The sequence below is a fragment of the Parasteatoda tepidariorum genome, chromosome 7 (assembly GCF_982258835.1).
Source record: "Parasteatoda tepidariorum strain Cologne lab strain chromosome 7, Ptep-v5.0, whole genome shotgun sequence".
Lineage (NCBI taxonomy): Eukaryota > Metazoa > Arthropoda > Arachnida > Araneae > Theridiidae > Parasteatoda > Parasteatoda tepidariorum.
Window position 1 is genome coordinate 71,019,391 of NC_141761.1, and position 21,230 is coordinate 71,040,620.

General features: G+C 28.5%; 1 protein-coding gene across 1 annotated transcript; it reads right to left on the minus strand.

The window, feature by feature from the left end:
- Positions 1 to 447: 447 nt before the first annotated feature.
- Positions 448 to 21,019, minus strand: LOC147807245 (U9-ctenitoxin-Pr1a-like). Its single transcript, XM_087168042.1, has 5 exons — positions 20,861 to 21,019; positions 17,478 to 17,577; positions 13,646 to 13,734; positions 4,079 to 4,108; positions 448 to 1,269 (listed from the first exon to the last, which is right to left on the minus strand). The coding sequence occupies exons 1-5, from the start codon at positions 20,906 to 20,908 to the stop codon at positions 1,222 to 1,224; spliced, it is 315 nt and encodes a 104-aa protein (XP_087024168.1). The 5' UTR covers positions 20,909 to 21,019; the 3' UTR covers positions 448 to 1,221.
- Between the last annotated feature and the right edge of the window lie 211 nt (positions 21,020 to 21,230).

The following is a 21,230-nucleotide window of genomic DNA, read 5'->3' on the forward strand; positions in this document are numbered from 1 at the left end:
ATATGTTATAAAATATATAAACACATTATATACATAAATGTATTAAATTGTCAAAAATAAATTAATTAGCTCTTCTGAATGAAATATTGAACCAATTATTTTTTTAACAGCTAAACCACTTACACCAGTTTACACCACTTGATTACTAAACATATTGATTTTCCTAAACCACCGAATACCAAAATAACGGCCTACAAATACCAAATGATCACAAAACTAATGGCTCAATTTGAAGCCTAATTTAATACAAAGCATGCTAAGACATATATAGTTTCCGAATCCTCCCTTTTTTTTGTCTTAAGATTCGATTTTCTAGTTACAAATTACAGCAAGCAAACATAGATAGCTTCCTAATCTGACTTAACTCATTATTTTTATTTAATACCTCGTCAATTATAAGAGAGACAAAATTGAAATCAAGAAGGCAGTTTTTTAAATATATAATTTATTAATATTTTTATGCATTGATTAAATACCCCGTGCAATGTTTTTATAACTTTAAGTGCATCATTTTACAGTTCTAACAGATATATCATTAGAAAAACCATTTTTCTCAATAATCAGACATGAAAAATTAAAATTCTCGACTAATTTTATAATTAGATATAATTCGTTAGAATGTTAATTTTTGTATGAAATTTTCTTGAATCACTATTTAATTATATCCTTTTTGTTTTACTTTTTATTATAGATTGTATTAATTATATTATTTATAAAATTTATATTAATTATAAAATATATTAATAATAAAATTCATAAAAAAATCTGCATAAATGACCATCTATATATTTTTTACAAATTTTAAGGATCAATTTTAATTTAAGCAGGATAAGCAACTGAATATTATTATAGAATCAAATAAGTTTTGGCGTAAATTGGATTCATAAATAATTTCGGTAACAATATTTAATAAAACAAATTATGTTAAGATATTAATTTGAAATTAATAAATTAAAAATTCTATGCTCAAGAATAGTTTATGACAAAGCAATAATTACTTTGTGTCATTAAACATGACAAGTTATGTATCATGATTTATATGAAATCAATGTTTTTAAATTTTCGAATGATCGAAATTTCTTAATTTCGAATACTTCAGAATAGTAGAGAAAAATTTGTACACCTAGTTTGTTATCAAAATTTTGGATTTTCTAATGATATTTCTTTATTGAGTCCGTGTTTTGTGAAGTGCTTTAGCTTGCTCCTTTTCTTTCAATTTACTCAAGCAGTTGATGATACATCCTTTGGCGTTTTACAAATTCCATCGGTCTGAAAGGGAAAAATAATTGAACTATTTTGAAACATACAAATAAAATGCTAACATTCATTTAGTTTTTTCAAAGAAAAAAAATAGTTTAATTGTGAAATTATAAATTATTTATCGTAAAAGTTTAAAGGAGAAAAATAATTGTACTATTTTGAAACTTACAAATAAAATGCTAACATTTATTTACTTTTTTCAAAGAAAAAAAAAACAGTTTATTTGCGAAATTATTTATCGTGAAAAGTCTTAAAGGGAAAAATAACTGTGCGATTTTGAAACATGCGAAAAATATTAACTTTCATTTAGTTTTTTCAAAGATAAAAATAGTTTCACTGTGAAATTATAAATTATTTATCGTAAAAAGTAGTTGTCTTTTTCAGTAAAAATTCTAATTGTCTTTGTTTATCAAACCTTTAAGACACATTAGCAAATACTAGGGAAAAAATGTCGATCTTTTTTTATTAATTTATTATATCGTTAAAACTGTATGATGCATAAATAGTTTCAGCTTTCAATTATGCTAAAACTAATATAGTAATATAAATTGGAAAGATCAGAGACCGGAATTATATAGTAAAAAGAACCAAAATCATTTTGTTTCCGTTGAAAAAAGTGAAGCAACACCTGAGCAAAAAATTGATTTGCTTTCGTTTAAAAAACTAATAAGATTAAGAAAAATTATTCTTTTTTATTTATTTATTTATTTCAACTATGCTATAAGTATTGAATTGAAAAAATCATATTTTGTATCGGAAAAGGTTGAAGTTTTTATGTTTGTTTTTAATGTATAAATTTTGAAATGTATATTGCAAGGAGATAAACACATAGTAAGCACCAGTTCTTTAATATTTGCTTCTGAAATTGAAAGAAAAGAATTATAATTGCTTCACTTTTGTGATACAAACTTTAAAAATCATTTCTTCAGCCTTCATTGTCTAATAGTCTACGTTCATTTTTCAAGCAATTTAAATCACGGTTTTTTAGAGCAAAAATATTTTTACTGCCTCAAAATGAAGAGAGAAACGAAAACGTTTTTCCAAGGTTATGTTAACATTTTGATTACATTGATTGTACAATTAAAAATGATATAAATTCTATCTAGAAGATGGTGAGTTTGATGAAGATTGTTTTTAGATAAATTACTTATATAAACTTCAAACTTTGACGTTTACCTGTTTAGTATAATTTTATTTTGCAGTATTGTAAGTATTACTATCAGACCTTGAAAATGACATGTAATCGACTCAATACATGCTTTTAAAGCATTTGGAAATGATCTCCTTACAGAGACCCATAATTCAATGGCTATACTATATGAGTCAAACACCCGCCTTCCGGATAAGGCACAAATTAATGCTATCTGGTAGAACCTTACATGATATGTTACCCACTTGAAGTGTTTGGTGTAGGACATTCTTCGTTGATACAAGATTTTCTTCCAAATTACTTTTTTGACAAAAAATGCTTCATTCATTTTGTCAAAATTAACAATTTTCTTGTCATACAATATGCCATTAAAGCTTAATAGAAGTTTAAAATAAGAATAAGTACATTATTTTAGGAGGAATAGGTAGGAATAAGTACATTATTTTATATAATATTTACGTCATCATGTGAGTATGGTAAAACGCTAAATTATACAAAAAGAGGTTATCTAAAAAACAGAAAATTTGAGTAAATAAATTCGAAACGAAATTTTAATAATAATTTGCTTTGTAAATAATATGTGAAATACACCAAATCAGTTTTACTAGGTATAAATAGTGAATATTCTTTCGTCAATCTTTCGTAAAATATACGAAAGCAATCTTACCTAAGGGTAATTAGAAAAATCCATTCATCTAATATTACGCAAAATATAAGAATTTTTTTTTTATTAAATATCTCAATGGCAATATTATTCTGTCAATATTACGTAAAAGTAAAGTATAAAGTGCATTATCAATTTCCCAAAGCTTATGTGAAATGCTACATGGGTGGCAAAATTTTAACGAAACGTCAGCATTTAATCTTAATTGCCATTTCCTTACTTCTTCCACAAGGAAAACGTTTTTTAAAGAGTGAAAATGTTGACTGATATCAGTATTTTAGAACATTGAGCATACTAAGCAAAATAAAGAATTTGCCCAACGCAAAACAGGGCCTCTCTTAATACGTTAAAATTGTTACTTTTTTTCCTTCAAATCTTTCATACCCAATCGCTTTAAAAAACTGATTAGAAAATACTTTTTAGTTTAGTTATTAATAGACCGACATTTGTTTTGAACGCAGCGTTGTGAGCCAAAAGATGATAAAGAAATTTGTCCCTAGGCAAAATATTTTCTATTCCGCCTGTTTGTCAAAACTGCCGAAACGAAACAGAAAAAAATGTTAACTGGAGGAATCCTTTTACGAATTTGGGGAAGAGATGACTACACTTTTTCCCAACCCTGTTCTCTAGACCTCTGATTATAACTTAAAAATGTTGATATGAGAGCAATCGTCGAATAAAATATTTTTTAAAGCATTTATTTAATTTATTATCGAGTGAAATTAATTAATCACGATTAAAATTTTATTTATTTTGGATTTTTTCAAATTAAAATTTGTCTTTACCATTAATTTTTAACATCATGTTACATAAAGAGCATGAAAATTTGTTTCCGAAGAATACTGTTTTGAAATTTTAATCTGAGGTTTCTTTAAATGTAAACAGTTTAAATAGTTTTGTTGCGATATGTTTGATTCTAATTACCATTTACTTTACATCGAATCAATGTACAGTTTACTTAACATTAGTCTTGTTCTTTGATAATCCAGAAAAATATTCCTTACCAATATTTTGGGAAAAGCTCTAGACAACTTCTAGAAAGGAAAAAAATTAATAATTATTAATAAAAATAAATCAAATTTGAGTAAAAAAAAAATCATTTAAATATCAACAGAATGGCATTAAAAACTATTAAAAATACAAAGTATTTATATTTCTTCGGTTCTTATACTTTATGGTTTGTATAATGTTTTTGGTTGTCATTGTGTTTGACTTGCAAGTTTAACACATTTCTTTGGGCGCGTCATTAAATTGTGAAAACGATTAAGGGGGAAAATTAATCTAACTACAGCAGAAACGTTGATGACATTAAAATCATGAGCCAAATTCTACAACTTCTGATAAATACTCAAATCTTAAACTATTTTAATCACTTTTCTACAAATTCTAAAATGATATTTTTGCTAGATTAAAAATTACACCAAAAGTTTTGTTTCATTTCATTAAATATTTCTGAAGTTATGGTAAGAAAATTTAAGGCAAATAAGAAGTTATTTTTAATAAAAAGGTCCATATCTCCATGGATATTTATAAGCTTGATTTGAGCAGATGTTGCATATTATAACCAGAGTAATTGATTCAAGTTACAAGTTTATAGCTGTATTCTTGGCATATTTATGTTTAAATACACTATTTTTTGTTCTTAATTTATTGCTGGTCACTGAAACTCAAAAAGTTTTAAATGTTATTGATACGTAAGAGAAATCTTAGGTTTAGATGACCTAATGAAAAGAACGACTTTAACAACTGTAAAGTTTTAAAACAAATCTCTCAGTATTTCTACAGAAATATGAAAAAAAATGATTTTAGATAGAAGTGTTTTCATAATTTTGTCCTAACTCTGCATAGATGTTAGGGAGGGCTGAAGATTGACATCTTTAATTAGAGACTTATAATACAAAAATAAAGGTAATTTGTTATTCTTAAATTAAGATACATTGTACAGTAAACAAAATAATGGTATCTTGAGGTGGGGCTAAAAGTTACGAAATATGTAAAAAAATCATTATTAAGCTGAAATAATACTTTTCTTCTTATACCATTCAGATACTTCCATTTAAAACTCTTTTATTTTCATTACATTAATTATAATAATTATTATAATAATTATTATATTAGTTATTATAATCATTATACTTTCTTTAAAAATATTATTGCATTTTTATAGTTCTTAAGCCATGTTTAGCAGCAAAATTTCGTTAAATTAGCGAGATTTGTCTTTCTGTATTTCAAATTCAGCTTGCTAAAAAACCTAAGGAAACAAACTGTTTGTTAAATATTTATAAATTTCATCTTTTACAGTTAACTTTCTTTTGAAGTTAGAAGTCCACATAATACACTGCCGTAAGTTTCATTCTAAAATTATGATAAAATATTCAGCAACTGTCTGTCCATCTGACTAATAGTTAAGTTTAGGGTAAAAACATTCTTTCTACCTTTACTGTTTTGTAACCGTTTACAACTAGAATGGTTATAAAACCGTAAATACGAAACTATACTGTTTTTTTTAAACAATTTACAACCGCAAAGAGGAAATTCATACTGGATATTAGAGCTAAGTTTTTCGTTAGATAATGGGCATTAGAGTTTGCAGGGAACTGAAAATTGGTCACGTGTTGAAGAGGATGGAGATAATATGCTGCCGCGACTTGACGCTGCGACTTGAATCTCAGTTCTATCGGTCATAAGACAGACAGATTAATCTTCTTGTCTGTAATAGGTATGCAGCTGAAAAGAGCTAAGTGGTTTCATTATGTGGGCGTAGTCAGTGCGATAAAATTCTGATTGTTTAACCATATTCGCGAAAGCAGTTATTATACGGTTTTTCCCACAGTTCTCTTAACATTTCATTTATAATCATTTGACTGCTTGTTTGAATATGATAACATTTAAATAAATTGTTATTTAACCATTTTTCCGAGCAATTTATAACAGTATAGAACAGATACTCCACTAATTCGTGTAAATAATCTGACTCACACACACTATAATCGGCATCATTAAGCCGGTGCCTGTCTCTTTATATTAATCATCTCATTTTATTCTTTATTCTCATTCTGAAGCCTTCACTCGACTTTCAGCAATCAGGTGACGAATGATTATGTTTTATCATTGTCCAAGTAGGGGTATGTTAAATAGTGAATTAAGATATCTCAAGTGCTTTAAAGTACACTACATGCTGCATTAGTGCTTGAAAGTGATTTTTTTAAAATTATTTTTCCTTTACTGTCATTTGCAAAGGTGGCTATAATATACCTAAATCCGTTTTTTGGTTTGCCAAAAGAACTGAATATGGATATTTTGCTAGCAAATGAAAATGCACTTTTAAGCAGTTTCAATGAAGGCACAAATTGAAATTATACTCTTACGAAAAATGCCTCTATTTTTGTATTGATGCGTTAGTACTCAAATACAAAAGTTTTACAGCAAAGTAAATAAAATAATAATGAAATTGCACTGTTGGAAAGGTCTCAGTAAAAACGGTTAAAATAACAATTTATTTAATTTTACCATATTCAACCAAAGCAATCGAATAACCATACGATACTCAAGATTCCAGATGATACTCAAGCTGTTAAAGGCGAGGAAAAACGCTTATTGACGTTGTTTTTGTCTAATACGGTTAACCCATTTTTACCTACCAGAACGGACATTGTAAGAATTCTGTGAGAATCACTCTGATTATAAAAAAGGGACTGTTTTGACAGCAAGAAAATGATTTTAATTTCCAAGAAGCTGTTAATAAAAAAATATCACCTCTTTAATAGGAGCTTTTCTGCATCATGACATATGAAAAAAAATCAGATTTAAGTTCTTTATGCATGCAACAGGGTGTATTCTGTACCTTTTTGATGCGTGCAACAGAGTGCATTCTGTAGCTGAAAGGGCTAATCAGTCAATCTCATTAATAGTTGAACAGGGTTTCGTTTCCCAGTAATGAAGCTTTCATTCCTTTAGTACATGCTTAGTTTTCCCTGTCCCGCACTCTTCAATGGGTGACCCTGGTCGCATGTAAACTCTCTTTACACACATAGTATCCCCAAGATATTTTGAGCTCGCTGATTGGCTTTCTCGGCAACACCATCTGTGACGTATGGCTATTTCATTCTGCCATGCTTGTTATTCTCAGCATAGAGTGATTTCTATACTCCAGCTTTTGTGTACTAACTTCAAATGTCAGTTTTTTCAACAGAGAAACTGCCTTCCCCATAGAAAAATGAAGTAAAAAATAGTTCCTCAAATACCATTACCCTTAGAAGTAATGTTCTAAATTTAGACGATTGCAATAGGTGGGTAAGGGCATTTGGGAAACTTTCAACTTACCAATACGAAATGGAATTCTAGAACATGGAAAAAGGTGGAAAAAGGTTTGTTTGTAGGTAAATAACTAGTTTAGTTATTTTTTAAAAAAAATTGTATTTAATTTTTATGGGAAATGCTTTTTTCGTTAAATTTATGATTATTACATGCATGAATTCTTATGAAGCTAATATCCTTCTAATTTATTGAATAACATTGAAATCGAATTTAATTGCCTTGCTTAATTCTTATACTCACTATAAAATGAGAATTGAATAGTTTTCACTTGATATTTATTTAATTAAATTAATGTTCATCGAATTAAATCAATATTTTATTTATTTTTTGTGGATTACTAAAATTAAATTATAAAATTTTTAATTTAAGATTTTTTTGTGGCGCCATCTATTATTATAAATTTAAACTAAGAGATGTGCATTATGCCTACTTATTTATAACTTATTTTTAATGTTTTTTTTTTGTTGTTGAATGTTTTATAATACCGAAAAACTATTAATTGGCATCTAAGAAATCAAGCAGTTGTCTTTTAAGATGCCTCTTTTATTATTTTTTGATTGCATAATTCCCATCAAAATAAAAGTCTATGATTATGAATTGTCCATTAAATTAATATCATAAGTAATTAGAGAATAAATTTACAATAATTCTCTCTTTTAATTCTAGTACATTTCCATTGAATTGTAAATATTTCTTTATTATTTAATTGCAGGAAATTATTTGTTTGTCACCACAGTGCGTTTATGAAAGTGCCACAGGAGAAATGTAAAAGAAATTTTTCAAAAACTTTTACAATTTTTTTGCTGAAATATAATTAAATTTTTTAAACATTTTAGAATATTTTCCCCTAAGATATGATAAAATCTTTTTTAAGTAATCAAACATAATTTTAAAAGTTTTTATATACATTTTAAAATTTCATATAATAAATTCAAACTTAACTGAGTGGCTCTGCAATCATACTTAATAAATTTAAGTAAGAGTTTTTAATTTCTAAGTGCATAAGGACATTCACAATGCTACTCAATTTGAAAATTAATCATATATTATTTATATATTACATAAAAGATAGCTAATAAAACTTTAATTTATGATAATTATTATTATTATAGTTATACTAATATTATTATTAATTTTTATTATACTAATTTGATGTTTTACCAAAACATGATTTTTTACCTTGCATTTAACTAAAATTTATAACATTAATTTTAAAAAATATTAGCATAAAATTTAAAGCAAATTAGATTTAAATAAATGTGTTATTATTAAAATACAATCAATAACGCTGTTTAATTTTTTGAACAAAACTTTAACATTTGTCATAAAATTAGTATGAGAAACATACTGGAACTGATTTATGATTGATTTACATTTTGGGAACAAACTACGGAGAAATGTTATTGAGGAGGAGCTACAAAAAGACTTAACAGAAGGCAAGGTCGAGAAAGCCAATCAGCGCTCTCAAAATCTCTTGGGGATACTATGTGTGTAAAGAGAGTTTACATGCACCCTGGTCTATTAGAACACAAAACTATCATTCACGCACAATGATAGATACCGTGAGATTATACAGGATTATTTAAGTCAAGGCATTATAGAAATAGTTGAACCTGATAGTATACAGGATGAATGTGAAAGACCTATGACCGTTAAAAAAGAAAGTTTAACTGCATCGTTAAGAATTGTATTCGACGCTGCGCACATGAGGTCAATGGACTCTCTCTCAATAACTGTTTGTGGCCAGGACCCAATTTAAACCCCATTCTTTTGGTCATACTTATTGAATTTAGACTCAACCGAACAGCTTTCTGTTCTGATGTGAAGCAGACTTTCCTTCAAATAGGTCTTTCTGAGGTACACAAAAACACAGTTTGTAGCAATGATGAACCAAGTGTCTCCAAAGATCCCAAAATAATTATCTTTAATTTTAATAGAGTGAACTTTTGAGTCAACTCAAGTCCATTTCTACTCGCTGCTACTATCAGGCACCATATCAAAAAATATGAAAATGTTCTTCCTGTTATCGTTCAACTTCTAGATAGAAATCTTTATGTGGATGATTTTATTTCCGGTAGCAATGATTTTGATGAAGCATTAGAAATATCTAAAGATGCAAATAAAATAATAGAAGCAGCTGAAATGACTCTAAGGAAGTGGATTACTAATGACACTGATTTGATGGAGCAGAGGAGGAATGAGGGATTCGATACTCATCCTGCAAACGCTAGTGTTAGTCTGGGCTCCAATCAGTTTAAAGTGTTGGGACTTTTATGGAACACCAGTGAAGATTATTTTTCTGTGGACTCCAGAAGTCTCGTAAAATTCGTCTCCTCAAGCAAAAGTACGAAAAGTTCAATACTCCAGGCTATAGGGAAGATATTTGATCCTTTAGGGTTAATTTCATGCTTCACCATACGAAAGAAATGTCTGTTCCAAGAACTATGGAGTGAAAAAATTCCTTGGGATGAATCCTTGCCTCCGAAAATAGAGAAAGAGTGGTTAAAATGGTGTAAAGAGATACCTTTCTTGGAAAATCTTAAGATACCTAGACTGGTTATTAATTCAATATCCAAGGAGGATATCGTCGAGATTCATAGTTTTTGTGATGCCAGTAAGAACGCATATGGTGCTACAGTATATTTGAAAGTTTACACACCAAATGGACCAATCGTTAGACTTTTGACTTCTAAAAGCCGAGTAGCTCCTTTGAATAGTGTGACTCTGCCTAGCCTGGAATTGCTGGGAGCTCTAGTTGCAGCTCGCTTGACATCCAAAGTGAAAAAAATTGTGAATCTGAAAAGGTCTTCAATTGCATATCATTGGATTGACTCTAAAATTGCACTCTACTGGATAAAGGGAAAGACAACTCGTTGGAAACAATTCGTCGCTAATCGAGTTAAAGAAATAGTCACTTTGACATATCCAAACTCCTGGCACCATTGTGCAGGTACAGATAATCCTTCAGATATTCTCTCTCGTAGAATTAGTGCTGAGTGTTTGGTTGATAGATCCAGCTGGTGGACAGGTGCTGAAGTTTTGATGGAATCTGATTTTCGAGAAACTTTAGAACAATCATTTCCTGATATAGAATCTCTTGCAGAAGGCGAAAAAGAAACAATACTCTGAGAAGCAAAAACTGTTTCCTCAGCCGAGAATATGGAAGAGACTGTTTTGCTAACTGATGATTCAAAGATCCTGATTGATAAACTTTTGGAACTCTTAAATAATTATTATAAAATTAATCATATTTTGTGTTATATTTGCAGATTTCTTCATAATTGTAAACATAAGGATAAGAAAATGGGTCCCTTGACAGTTGACGAGGTAAAGTATTCAGAAAGTATCCTGATTAAGCATTCTCAGAAGACACTGGTAAATATGAAAAGTTTTTCTCTCAATATTTCTAGCTTAAATCCTTTTGTAGATAGAGAAGGTTTAATACGAGTAGGTGGAAGGCTAGATAATGCTTGAGTATCTTTTGATAAAAAGCATCAGATAATCTTACCGAAAAAGTCCAAATTAAGTAAAATTTACTTCGATAGTTTACACAGGAAATTACTTCATATTGGCCCTCAAGGTTTGTTAAGTGCAGTTAGGTTAAAATTTTGGACTTTAGGAGGTCGTAATCTTGCACTTCAAACTGTACATCAATGTGTAACATGTTTCAAATCTTAGCCCTTCCTTTCCACTCAAATTATGGGTAATTTACCAAGTGAAAGAATCAACATGTCACCCCCATTTTTCGTCACAGGTATAGACCTGTGCGGCCCTTTTGCTGTTAAATATAAACATCAACGTAAGGGTACTCTCAACAAAGTATATATTTGTATTTTCATTTGTTTTTCGACAAAAGCCATCCATCATGAACAGCTGTCTGATTTGACTTTCGATTCGATGATTGCCACACTGGATTAATTAATTTTTCAGATCAGGGTTTGGCTAATTATTTTACTTCTGAAGTCATAGAATGGAATTTTATTTCACTAAAATCACCCCATTTTGGTGGTCTTTGAGAGGCGGGTGTAAAATCAGTAAAACATCCTCTTAAAAGAGCAGTTGGGAAATTTCATTTCACTTACGAAGAGATGGAAACAATAGTTATTCAAATCGAAGGAATTCTAAATAGTCGCCCCTTTTGCACCTTAAGCGGTGATAATGACAGTTTTGATGTTTTAACACCAGGTCATTTCCTAATAGGGAGGCCTGTAACATCTATTGTCGAACCAAATTTAATTAATCTCAATGATAATCGTCTAAGTCGGTGGCAGAAAACTACTAAAGTTGTACAACTTATATGGTAAAAATGGAAGTCAAATTACTTAAATACATTACAAGCTAGATCAATATGGATGGTAACAAAAAACGATTTAAAGATAGGACAGATGGTACTTGTAAAAGAAGATTTCTTGCCTTTAAATACCTGGATTTTAGGCCGAATAATTTATGTTTATCGTGGTTCGGATAATAAAGTGCGTGTAGTTAAAATTCGCACAAAAGCAGGAATATTTAAAAAAGCTGCTTCTAAAATAGCTGTCTTGCCAAGTCCAATGAAAAAATACTATTTTTCATTATGTTATATATTCTGTGTCCTACATTTTATAGTGTTTATGATTTATATATTGTCAAGTATGTAATATTTTATTTTATTTTTAAAATTTTATATGTTAAGTTCTTGCATGAACATTGCAAGGCCGGGCGGGATGCTGGCGCGCATGCGCGTCAGCGCCCCAACCGGCAGAAGATTTTGAAACGTCCACAATGACAGACGGCTCTCATGTAGCTCCGTGTAATTAGAAATAAAACTTCTGAAATCGCATTTAGCGATAATTAAAATAAATAAAATTAAATCATCTCTTTTTAAAAAGAGTGGTCTGTCTTAAAATTTTTCTCTTCAAGTGTGAAAGATCAGGCAGGACAATTTAAGGAAACGAAATGAAGGAATTTATACAGCACTTATAGTATTTATCAGAAAATGTGCCAGTTTTATACTTTCAGGGTGGGAATGTTGATATACAAGAGGAATTGAAGTGTATGACATGTTTCCATGGTCTTTAAAAGTGATATAAGATTTGACATTTAATGTTTACAAAATATTTAATTTAAAAGAAATCTAACAAAAGAGTGCAAAAACTTCTCGGGAATAGATGTTTATTTCTCAAATGCGAGTCATATTCTATCATCTTCAAAAACCTTAGATACCAGTCCTTTATTTTTTTTCCAGGTCGAGAGAAACCTGTATGATAAATCTAGAAAAGAAATGCTAACAAGTGAAAAACATTACATTTACTGCAAAAGATGAAGGTTGACCTATCTCAGCTTTTCTTACTTAAATATATATATATATATATATATATATATATATATATATATATATATATATATATATATATATATATATATATATATATATATATATATATATATATATTATTATTGCGATTTTTCACTTACGGTCTCTTTTCTTTATGGTGCTTCTGTGTACGCCACCGCTTCAAGAAAGCATTTCCGACCCCACATTGCTATATGATTGCGAGTCGTCAGGATGCCCCCTACCCCTCTTAGAAGTTCTGAAATGCTTAACTGAGACACCCTGTATATATAATGAAATGCAAATAAAAGCATTTATAACAAGAACTAAAAATTTCTATAAAAATAATTATAAATAAATTCTAATTAAAGCTTCATTCTATGAAGAGAGAAATTATATTTATGATAACATTTTTACTTTTTAATGAGAAACAATCAGTTGAATTTCAATTAAAATATTACATGATTACGTAAACTAGTGTTTACTTGCTATCATAATTACCAGTAATCATAATTATTTGTAATAATTAATTCATATAATTAAGATGCAAACATGATTCTTTTAATCAATGCTTGCCAAAATTATATCAAGAAATTGATAGCATGTAATTAGTTATATTTTCGAATTCCGTAATTAATTCATCATTCGAGTTGAAGATTCATGCGAAATTTAACAGTTCGATCATTGACCTATTTTTATTGTGTCGATACCTAAGAGTATGTAAAAATAAGGCCATTTCCATCAAAATTTATTTTGACTCAATGATTTATATGAAAAAATTAACTCAATTGTAACCTTTGAATTTTTACGAAAAAAAATAAACATAAATTAATATATTTTTTTATAAGAAAATTGAAACATTAACAAATTTTTAAGATAAAAGATGCATTCAAAACGAAAACCAAAATATCAAAAAATCAATTGAAAATATATCAGCATTTACCTCATCAACAGGATCGCAAATCAAATCTGGTAGACAGGGACAATCACCAGTCAAGTAAACATGGTGCTTACGACGGGTGCAAGATGAACCTGAAAAGTATGAATATGCTGTCTAAAATATATTTATATATAGTTTCCTAATGCATATTTATATAATCCATAAACATGTTGCCTTGTTACTGTTTATGTAGGGCTCCATATATGCCGATTCAAGGTGGATAATATATTTTACATCACTATTGGCACTTTTAATTTTCATTGTTAAATATTAATTTTTTTCAGTGCATAGATTAGATTTTTTATTGCTTTAAACAGCAAGAATATATTTCGATTTAAAATATAATTTCACCACTTTCCCCTAAAGTATAGTATTCAGGTAAAAGTTTAGCCTGCACCTCAGGAAATGAGGTGCAGGTTTCAACCGGAACATTCCCTTTTTGAGGGACTTAGCGAATTCCCCCTTTGAAAAACTAAACACAGAAAAATTTTTCATCTGACTAAAAATTTCACATAATTCACACAAATATATATATTCATGCGGATATCTAAAAATAAAATGTGTTAAAAGTATTAAGTTAAAAGATTTAAAATGCATCTGTTGCTCAACCAATTGATATAAAAAATTAAGATTAGATTGTTAAAACATGTAGTTAAAAGAAAGAAAACATTACCTGGAATCAAAGAGAAATTAAAAAACTAAATTAAAAAACTAAATCCAATCATTAGCTTGAGTTCTTGAAACCAAAAATAGTTTCTATAGGTAGTAAAAAAGCTGGTTTATATTGTTATAAAATTGCTCAGTTAAAAATGTTTCATATAAACTTGAAAGAAAGAAACTAAAAGTCAAGCTTATTTAAGACCCTTGGGATGAACTAAAGTCCATAGGTGTAAAATCACAAGCTGATTTACGATGAACTGTTGAGTTGAAATGGTGCAACCCTTAGATCAAGTGAATAGGGAACAGTGTATCAGGGAACAGCGGGTCTTCTATTATTTGCTTTATGATGTTAATAATGACTTTTCTACTGGCCAGCATAGCAAACCACTTGTGTTCAGTTTCCAAATCCTTAAAGTATGAACCTTAGAGTTCCCAGAATACGGGAAGGTACTTTATTAAATGAGTATTGTCTTGGACTGCATCAAAATAGCTGCATGCTGCTGATGTTTTGTTAAAGAATCTCTGTTGATAGAACCCGAACACTCCGTGACTTGCAAGAAATTAATTGAAATAAAAGTTTGTAAGCAGTCTTCAAATCTTAGGATCTTTAAGGAGTGTGCGTCGATCTGCTTTTGTCGCTTACCCTAGAATTATGTTTAAAAAGTCTCGTAGTGATCTGCTTAACAACAGACTTGATCTGAGATTTATTGCTTGGGACCTTTATATCCTGTCGTCAGAATTGAGTAGCTGCTTTTGCATCCAATCTTCCTCCTCGTTACCGCTTATTCCAATGTGATGCTAGTCTTAATTTATACGAAGTTTATTACTTCAGAAATATTTTATTTCTTGAATTATTTGTAATTTAGGAGTTGAGTATCCCAGTGGAGGAGAGAGAATCTTTAAAAATAGGAATGTCTTTTAAAAGGTACATCGATTACAATGAAGTAAAACGATTAGCATTCAATAAATAATTAGGTAATTAATAATTGTTTAACTTGGAGTAAAATATATCATATGAGCTACACGACAGAACATAGACAGGAAGCTAAAAAACTTAAATGTATTTTACCTAAAGCACTACATTTACTTATGAACTTTGCAGGAGTAATTTTCAAAATTTCAATATGCTTTAAAATTTTTATTCTATTTATATATATAGGGGTCTCTCATTGTATATATTATAATTCATATATATAGAGAGAATGAAATATAATATATATTATAATTCATACTCTTATTCCTGGTATACAAAGGTGTATTTACTAGTCCATTTCATTTTGGATGATCATTTACACATCACCAATGGCATTTTTAATTTTCATTGTTAAATATGAATTTTTTCAGTGTATAGATTAGATGTTATCTGTTTCAAACAACAAGAATATATTTCTATATGAAAAACTCGTAAGTACCGCTATTGGTATTGAACTTTATGTTTATTTTGTTTTGGTGCACAAAAATTTGTAGACTTAGAAACCTTGCAATAGAATCGTGTTTGAACAAGCGTACAGGAAGTATGTTTAAATACTTTGTCTTGCTTAAAGGTATTTGGCTTATTTAAATATCTATGTTTCGTTATGAAATTTACAGGAGTGTTTTACGAAATTCTGATATGTTTTAAAATTGTTTCAATTTTGAGAGCTTTTTCGCAATTTTTTTTACTGGTTTTCTTCAAATGACCTAAAAATTAAGTTATGTCAGGTGTAGAAAAAAATAACAAGTACCGAATGAGTAAAAAACAACATTTACTAATTATTTTAAGAATTATTAACTGTTGAATTTGCAGTAAAAATGCCATGAGAGCCGGTGTGCTGCAAATAAAAACAATCATGAATAAAAACCAATACCATCGGTTGGGGAGTGCAGTCAGCAGAAGGAGTCTCTTAGTCTATTTACAAATTTGAATTTTTTTTTCAAATTATTTTAATGCTTTAGACATTCTTTGCTTACTTTGTAATTGGTCAGTATATAGAGCATTTGTCTCCCAGAATGGCGACTAGGTTCGAATCACAGCAGTGGCTAACTGTTTAACTTCTGCTAACATTTTGCACTGTTTACAGTGCTGACGTAAAATACCCTCATTGGTTGACGGCTCTAGGGTATACTTCCCATTGGTTTCAGGTTAACCGTGGTAGATTTTCATCGTTTCCTTTTCCATCGAAAAGTCTTCCACGAAAGCTAATTTTTCCCAATGCTTGATCCATGAATTCATTTGTCTTCTAGGTTGGGCTCAAAGTTACAAGGCTTAAAAGTCATAAGCTGAGAATTGGGTAGTGTGCTCAACAACGATTTTAAAATATGAAATGAAAAATTAAATATCTTAAAGAGAATTCTGATATACCTTTAATTCAAAATATATTTTAGAATCAAAATAAATTATTAGACGTAAGAAATAATGCTTTGTACAGTAAAGAGGCAAATAAAACATGTTCGGTGATCGTTTGGTTGCAAACATTTCACATATCTTTAAAATTCAGTTATTGAGAGGATATTTAATGCCCTATGTTTAAGTGCGTCATCGTGCAGCTATTCCACAAAAACGTTTTAATATCGCCACCTAAAACTTAAGATAAGCTAAATCTGTTCTCATTATTGCTTTGGACTACAAACTGTTTTAGAATAAATAAAGTAAATTATTAGCGTAAATAAATGATCACGAAATCATCCAGAATTACCTATTTTTATATTCACACTTAACTTAGGCTTAATCTAACTGGAGCACAACCAAGTTGTAGAAGCCGATTTCAGAAATTATTAGAGTTACAAACATTTCTTACTTTTTCTTTTGGTGATGTATTTTATTGAATTTGCAAATTAGATAAGTTTAATATTGATATCCACAAAAATAAAAATAGTTGCGAAATTAATAAAAGTAATGTTTTGGAAGATTTAAGAGTTTACAAATATCTGAAATTATAATTTTAAAAAATTTAATCCTCTTGTAGTGAGCCCTATCAACTTAATTTCGCTCTCTTTTTTTTAAAAACTTTGAAAGAAAACATGAAATACTACAGTATTTTTTCCCTTTTGACGCTATGTAGAAAATCTGTTGAAGAAAAAAACGTAGAAAAAATTTAGATTTTTTTGCTAATTGAATGATATAGATATAACTTCAATTATGTTAATAATTAAAAAGTCTATTTTTGTGATAAAATATTAGTACAGAGGTCCTCACCTTCTGATCCTAGCTTAGTACACACTCCTTGTACTCCACCTCCTTTACAACATTCATCCTCTTTGCAATTACCGTTTCTAATACACCCAGTTACAGCAGTCTAGTTAAAATACATCAGAAGTAAAGAAATAAAATTTAAAATAATACTTCGGAAATCGTTTTGAGAAAAATACACTTATAGGTCGTGGATAATATTTAAAAAAATTTAACAAAACGTATGCGTATAAATGAATATGTGTGGAGGGAACTGTACTGACAATAATGTATTCCACAATATTAGTTGACTCAATCTGTATGGTATATGTAAATAACTATTCATTTCATTAACTCAGAAAATTACCGTATTAATTTAGTAGCGTGATAAGCAAAAATCAAGCTTAATGTTATTTTTTTAAATCAAAATTATTTTGCGTTTTTTTAAACTTTGATTTTAAATATTTATAGTTGAAATCAGCTTTATTTCCAAAGAAAAAAATTAATTGCTAAAATCATTTCGTTTTTTAAAACTGATTTTTTAAAATGTTTTTATAAAAAAACAACTTGAAAATTTTTTTATAATAAAAAGCATAGCTCTGATTTTTTTAAGAGAATCGAAAGAATTCGAATAAGTAATTATTGTTGTTGTCAATCGTCTTAGGGTAGAAGTTAATTTCACGCATGAAGCTCTCCTTAAAAATATATATTCATATTTTTTTTTTATACAAATTTTAGATTTTCCATTTTTTTAATAAAATTCGCTGTAAAAAACCCGAAAAAATACTGGTATCCAGTGGGGATTGTTGAATAGTCCTGAGAAATCGAGAATTCTTATATATAAATTTCGATTTCTCAAGAGCTATTTAACCAATTTCAATCAAATTTTGAATTTTGCCATGTGAAATTATATATTTTATATTGACGAAATAATTGCATACTACATTCAATTCAAAATTCAAAACATTTAATATAATGTATATATATATATATATATATATATATATATATATATATATATATATATATATATATATATATATATATATATATATATATATATATATATATATATATATATAAACGTTTACAATACTATTACATTAAGAATATGCAATATGTAAGCAAGAATGTAAAAGAGAATACATTTTGTATTACAATTTATTTTAAATTTAATTCTCGCCCTATTTCTTGTTCTTAAATATATTTTAATGATGAAATAAATATTCTGTTCTTTATTTATAGTAAAAATGATTATATTATTTAATGAAATGAGCAAAAATAAATAAAAATATGACGGAAAAAACATTTACTTATAATTATAAAAAAAATCTAATATAAGAGAGTTGGAATTGATTTGATTTATATATTTATGTTTTCTGATTTTCTGTTTATTTCAAACATAACATCGGTGATGATACCTGGCCCAACACTGTGCAATTTTATAATATAATAGTGGAAATGCATTATTTATGGCTCTGAGAAAGAGATAAGTACTGAATAAAATTGCTTAATTTTCGAAAGTTTTAACTAATATGATTTGACAGTTAGAAACAGTATTATGTCTTATGATTCTGAATAAAGTTTATTCTTTATTTTAATAGTATGAACCAATGAAAATAAGCTTTTAATGATCTAATTATTTTAGCTTTGTTAATTGCGTCGGTACATGCCTATGAATTTTGAGCATGATTTCGTAGCATTATTCGATAGTGTTTCAGTAACTGTTTTATATACTTTTAATCTCATTCAAAGAACGGGTATTCAGCTTGTCTCTAATAAAATGAAGAATTTACACGTGGTTGTTCGTTACACGTTTAAAAATTTCAATTTGGTTGTTTGAGAGATTTTTGATGAATAGAATTTTCTAATTGGACAAAGCATTATCAATTGTTATAAATTTAACTGTTAACGACTCTGATTCCGTCCAATAAATATTTAAAAGATAATACCAGTATGAAGTTAATTATTTTTAAATTGCAGTTACCCTTTTGAAATGCATTTCTATAAAACAAAACTCTATAGTTTCAAATAAATGATGATTTGAATAAGAATTATGTTTTGAACTGGAGAGTTAAACTAATGTTATATGACATTAATGTTATAGGTTATAATGAGAGTTACATGTTATAACATGCCTCCAAAAAATAATTATAAGAGAAAATAGCCTGATAATAATAAATTTTAACAATCATGTGTTGGTTTCGAGCAACAACATCATGTCGAATAATTCTTAAAATAGATATACTTTGTTTTGCTGGGATGGATTCTAAAAATGAAGTTTTCTCAATCTTATAACGGAAAGTCACCGAGAAAAAAATAATAATCGATGAAAAATAGAATTTAGTTAATTTCATTTATTGTGTTAGTAACTGTCTTTCAGTTTTATGCTTTATTTTGTAATATTGGCCAATTCTGACTAATTCCTTATTTCACTTTTTCATGCTGTGCGAAGAACGGGTATTTAGCTAGTGACTAATAGTAACAATTTAGAACAACAATCAAACATGTCATTAAGCTTTATTTTCGAAACTCCTCTGTACATAATTTTTTTTATTCTTTTAGTTCTCATTATCTTCGAGATATTTGCCTGAGTAACAAGTTCTTTAACACTCGTTATCAGAACGTGAATTACTATTACGTGAGTAATTTGTATACACAATGAGGAGATAAGAAAAATCCGAGGTGTTAATAAAATTGAAACTCTAAGTTTTACTAAACTATTGCCGACTTTATGAAGAATCAAGGGAATCAAATTAAAGATAGCGACGATTTAGTTCTGAATGAATGACATGACAGAATAGAGTACTTGCTTGTCAACTACACTGTTTTGGAGAATTTGATTAAATATATTTCGAATTTTATTTCACAAATGCTATTTTCTGAAGGTTGCCCCAAGTTTTTTTCTGAATAAATTCAACTTTGATTACATATATTTTGACTAGTATTTTAAACTTTAAAAACAGGTCCCGTATCATATATTAACTGTTCTAAGCATTCTTTCCTATCGAATTGCAATGACGGCTCGTAAATTTGTCATAACTCGTCAACTCGTCTTAATCGGATCGTACAATGGACTTTAAGCTACAGTCCGGGGAGGTTAGGCATCGTCCTTCAACTGTTAAAAATGAGCTTAAAAAACTTGTAACAATGATGAGAAACAGGGTAAAAGAATTTTTGATTTCTGTCCTTTAATCCTATCATCAAATTTACTGAAAAGTTGAAAATATATACAATTTCAAATTATCAACTTTCTTTATTTATTCTTTATTACAGCTAATGTTTATTTCTTACTGTAGATAGGGACATTGTTTTGATGTAATACCTTAAACGAAAATTTTAGATATGAAAACAATGTTTTCTTTTTAAAAATTTTCTCATAAGGAATGATGCATTTTTATAGTACTTACCCACATGAATGCCAAGCTCAATATGAGAATGAGACAAAAGAAATTCATTTTATTTTAATAGTTATTGATAGGTTATATGTCTGGATAGATAAGTTATAAATTTCAAGCCATTGCTTTCCTTTTATACAGCTTAGTTGAACATGATTAAGATTATTCATCCAGATATAAAGCTAAACTTGATTATTCTATTTTTCCATAAATTAAAATCGTGGTTTAGAGTCAAAGAATGAAATTTTGTATTTCAGCAGCTGTTTGGGTCAATAATGAGTTCCATTTGTGCATCCAAATAACTATTTATTTTATAGGCATGATGAAAAAAGACACGTATTAAATTAAATGGTAGTGAACACTATGACAAAATTAAATCTCA

Bases quoted from the DNA above. Each gene is read 5' to 3' on its own strand.
- LOC147807245 (XM_087168042.1), bottom strand. From the start codon at position 20,908: ATGAATTTCTTTTGTCTCATTCTCATATTGAGCTTGGCATTCATGTGG. The intron at 17,578-20,860 runs GTAAGTACTATA...TATTTTAACTAG, and splicing joins TGAGCTTGGCATTCATGTGG to ACTGCTGTAACTGGGTGTAT. The intron at 4,109-13,645 runs GTAAATGCTGAT...TTTCCTTTCTAG, and splicing joins TTTGCGATCCTGTTGATGAG to AAGTTGTCTAGAGCTTTTCC.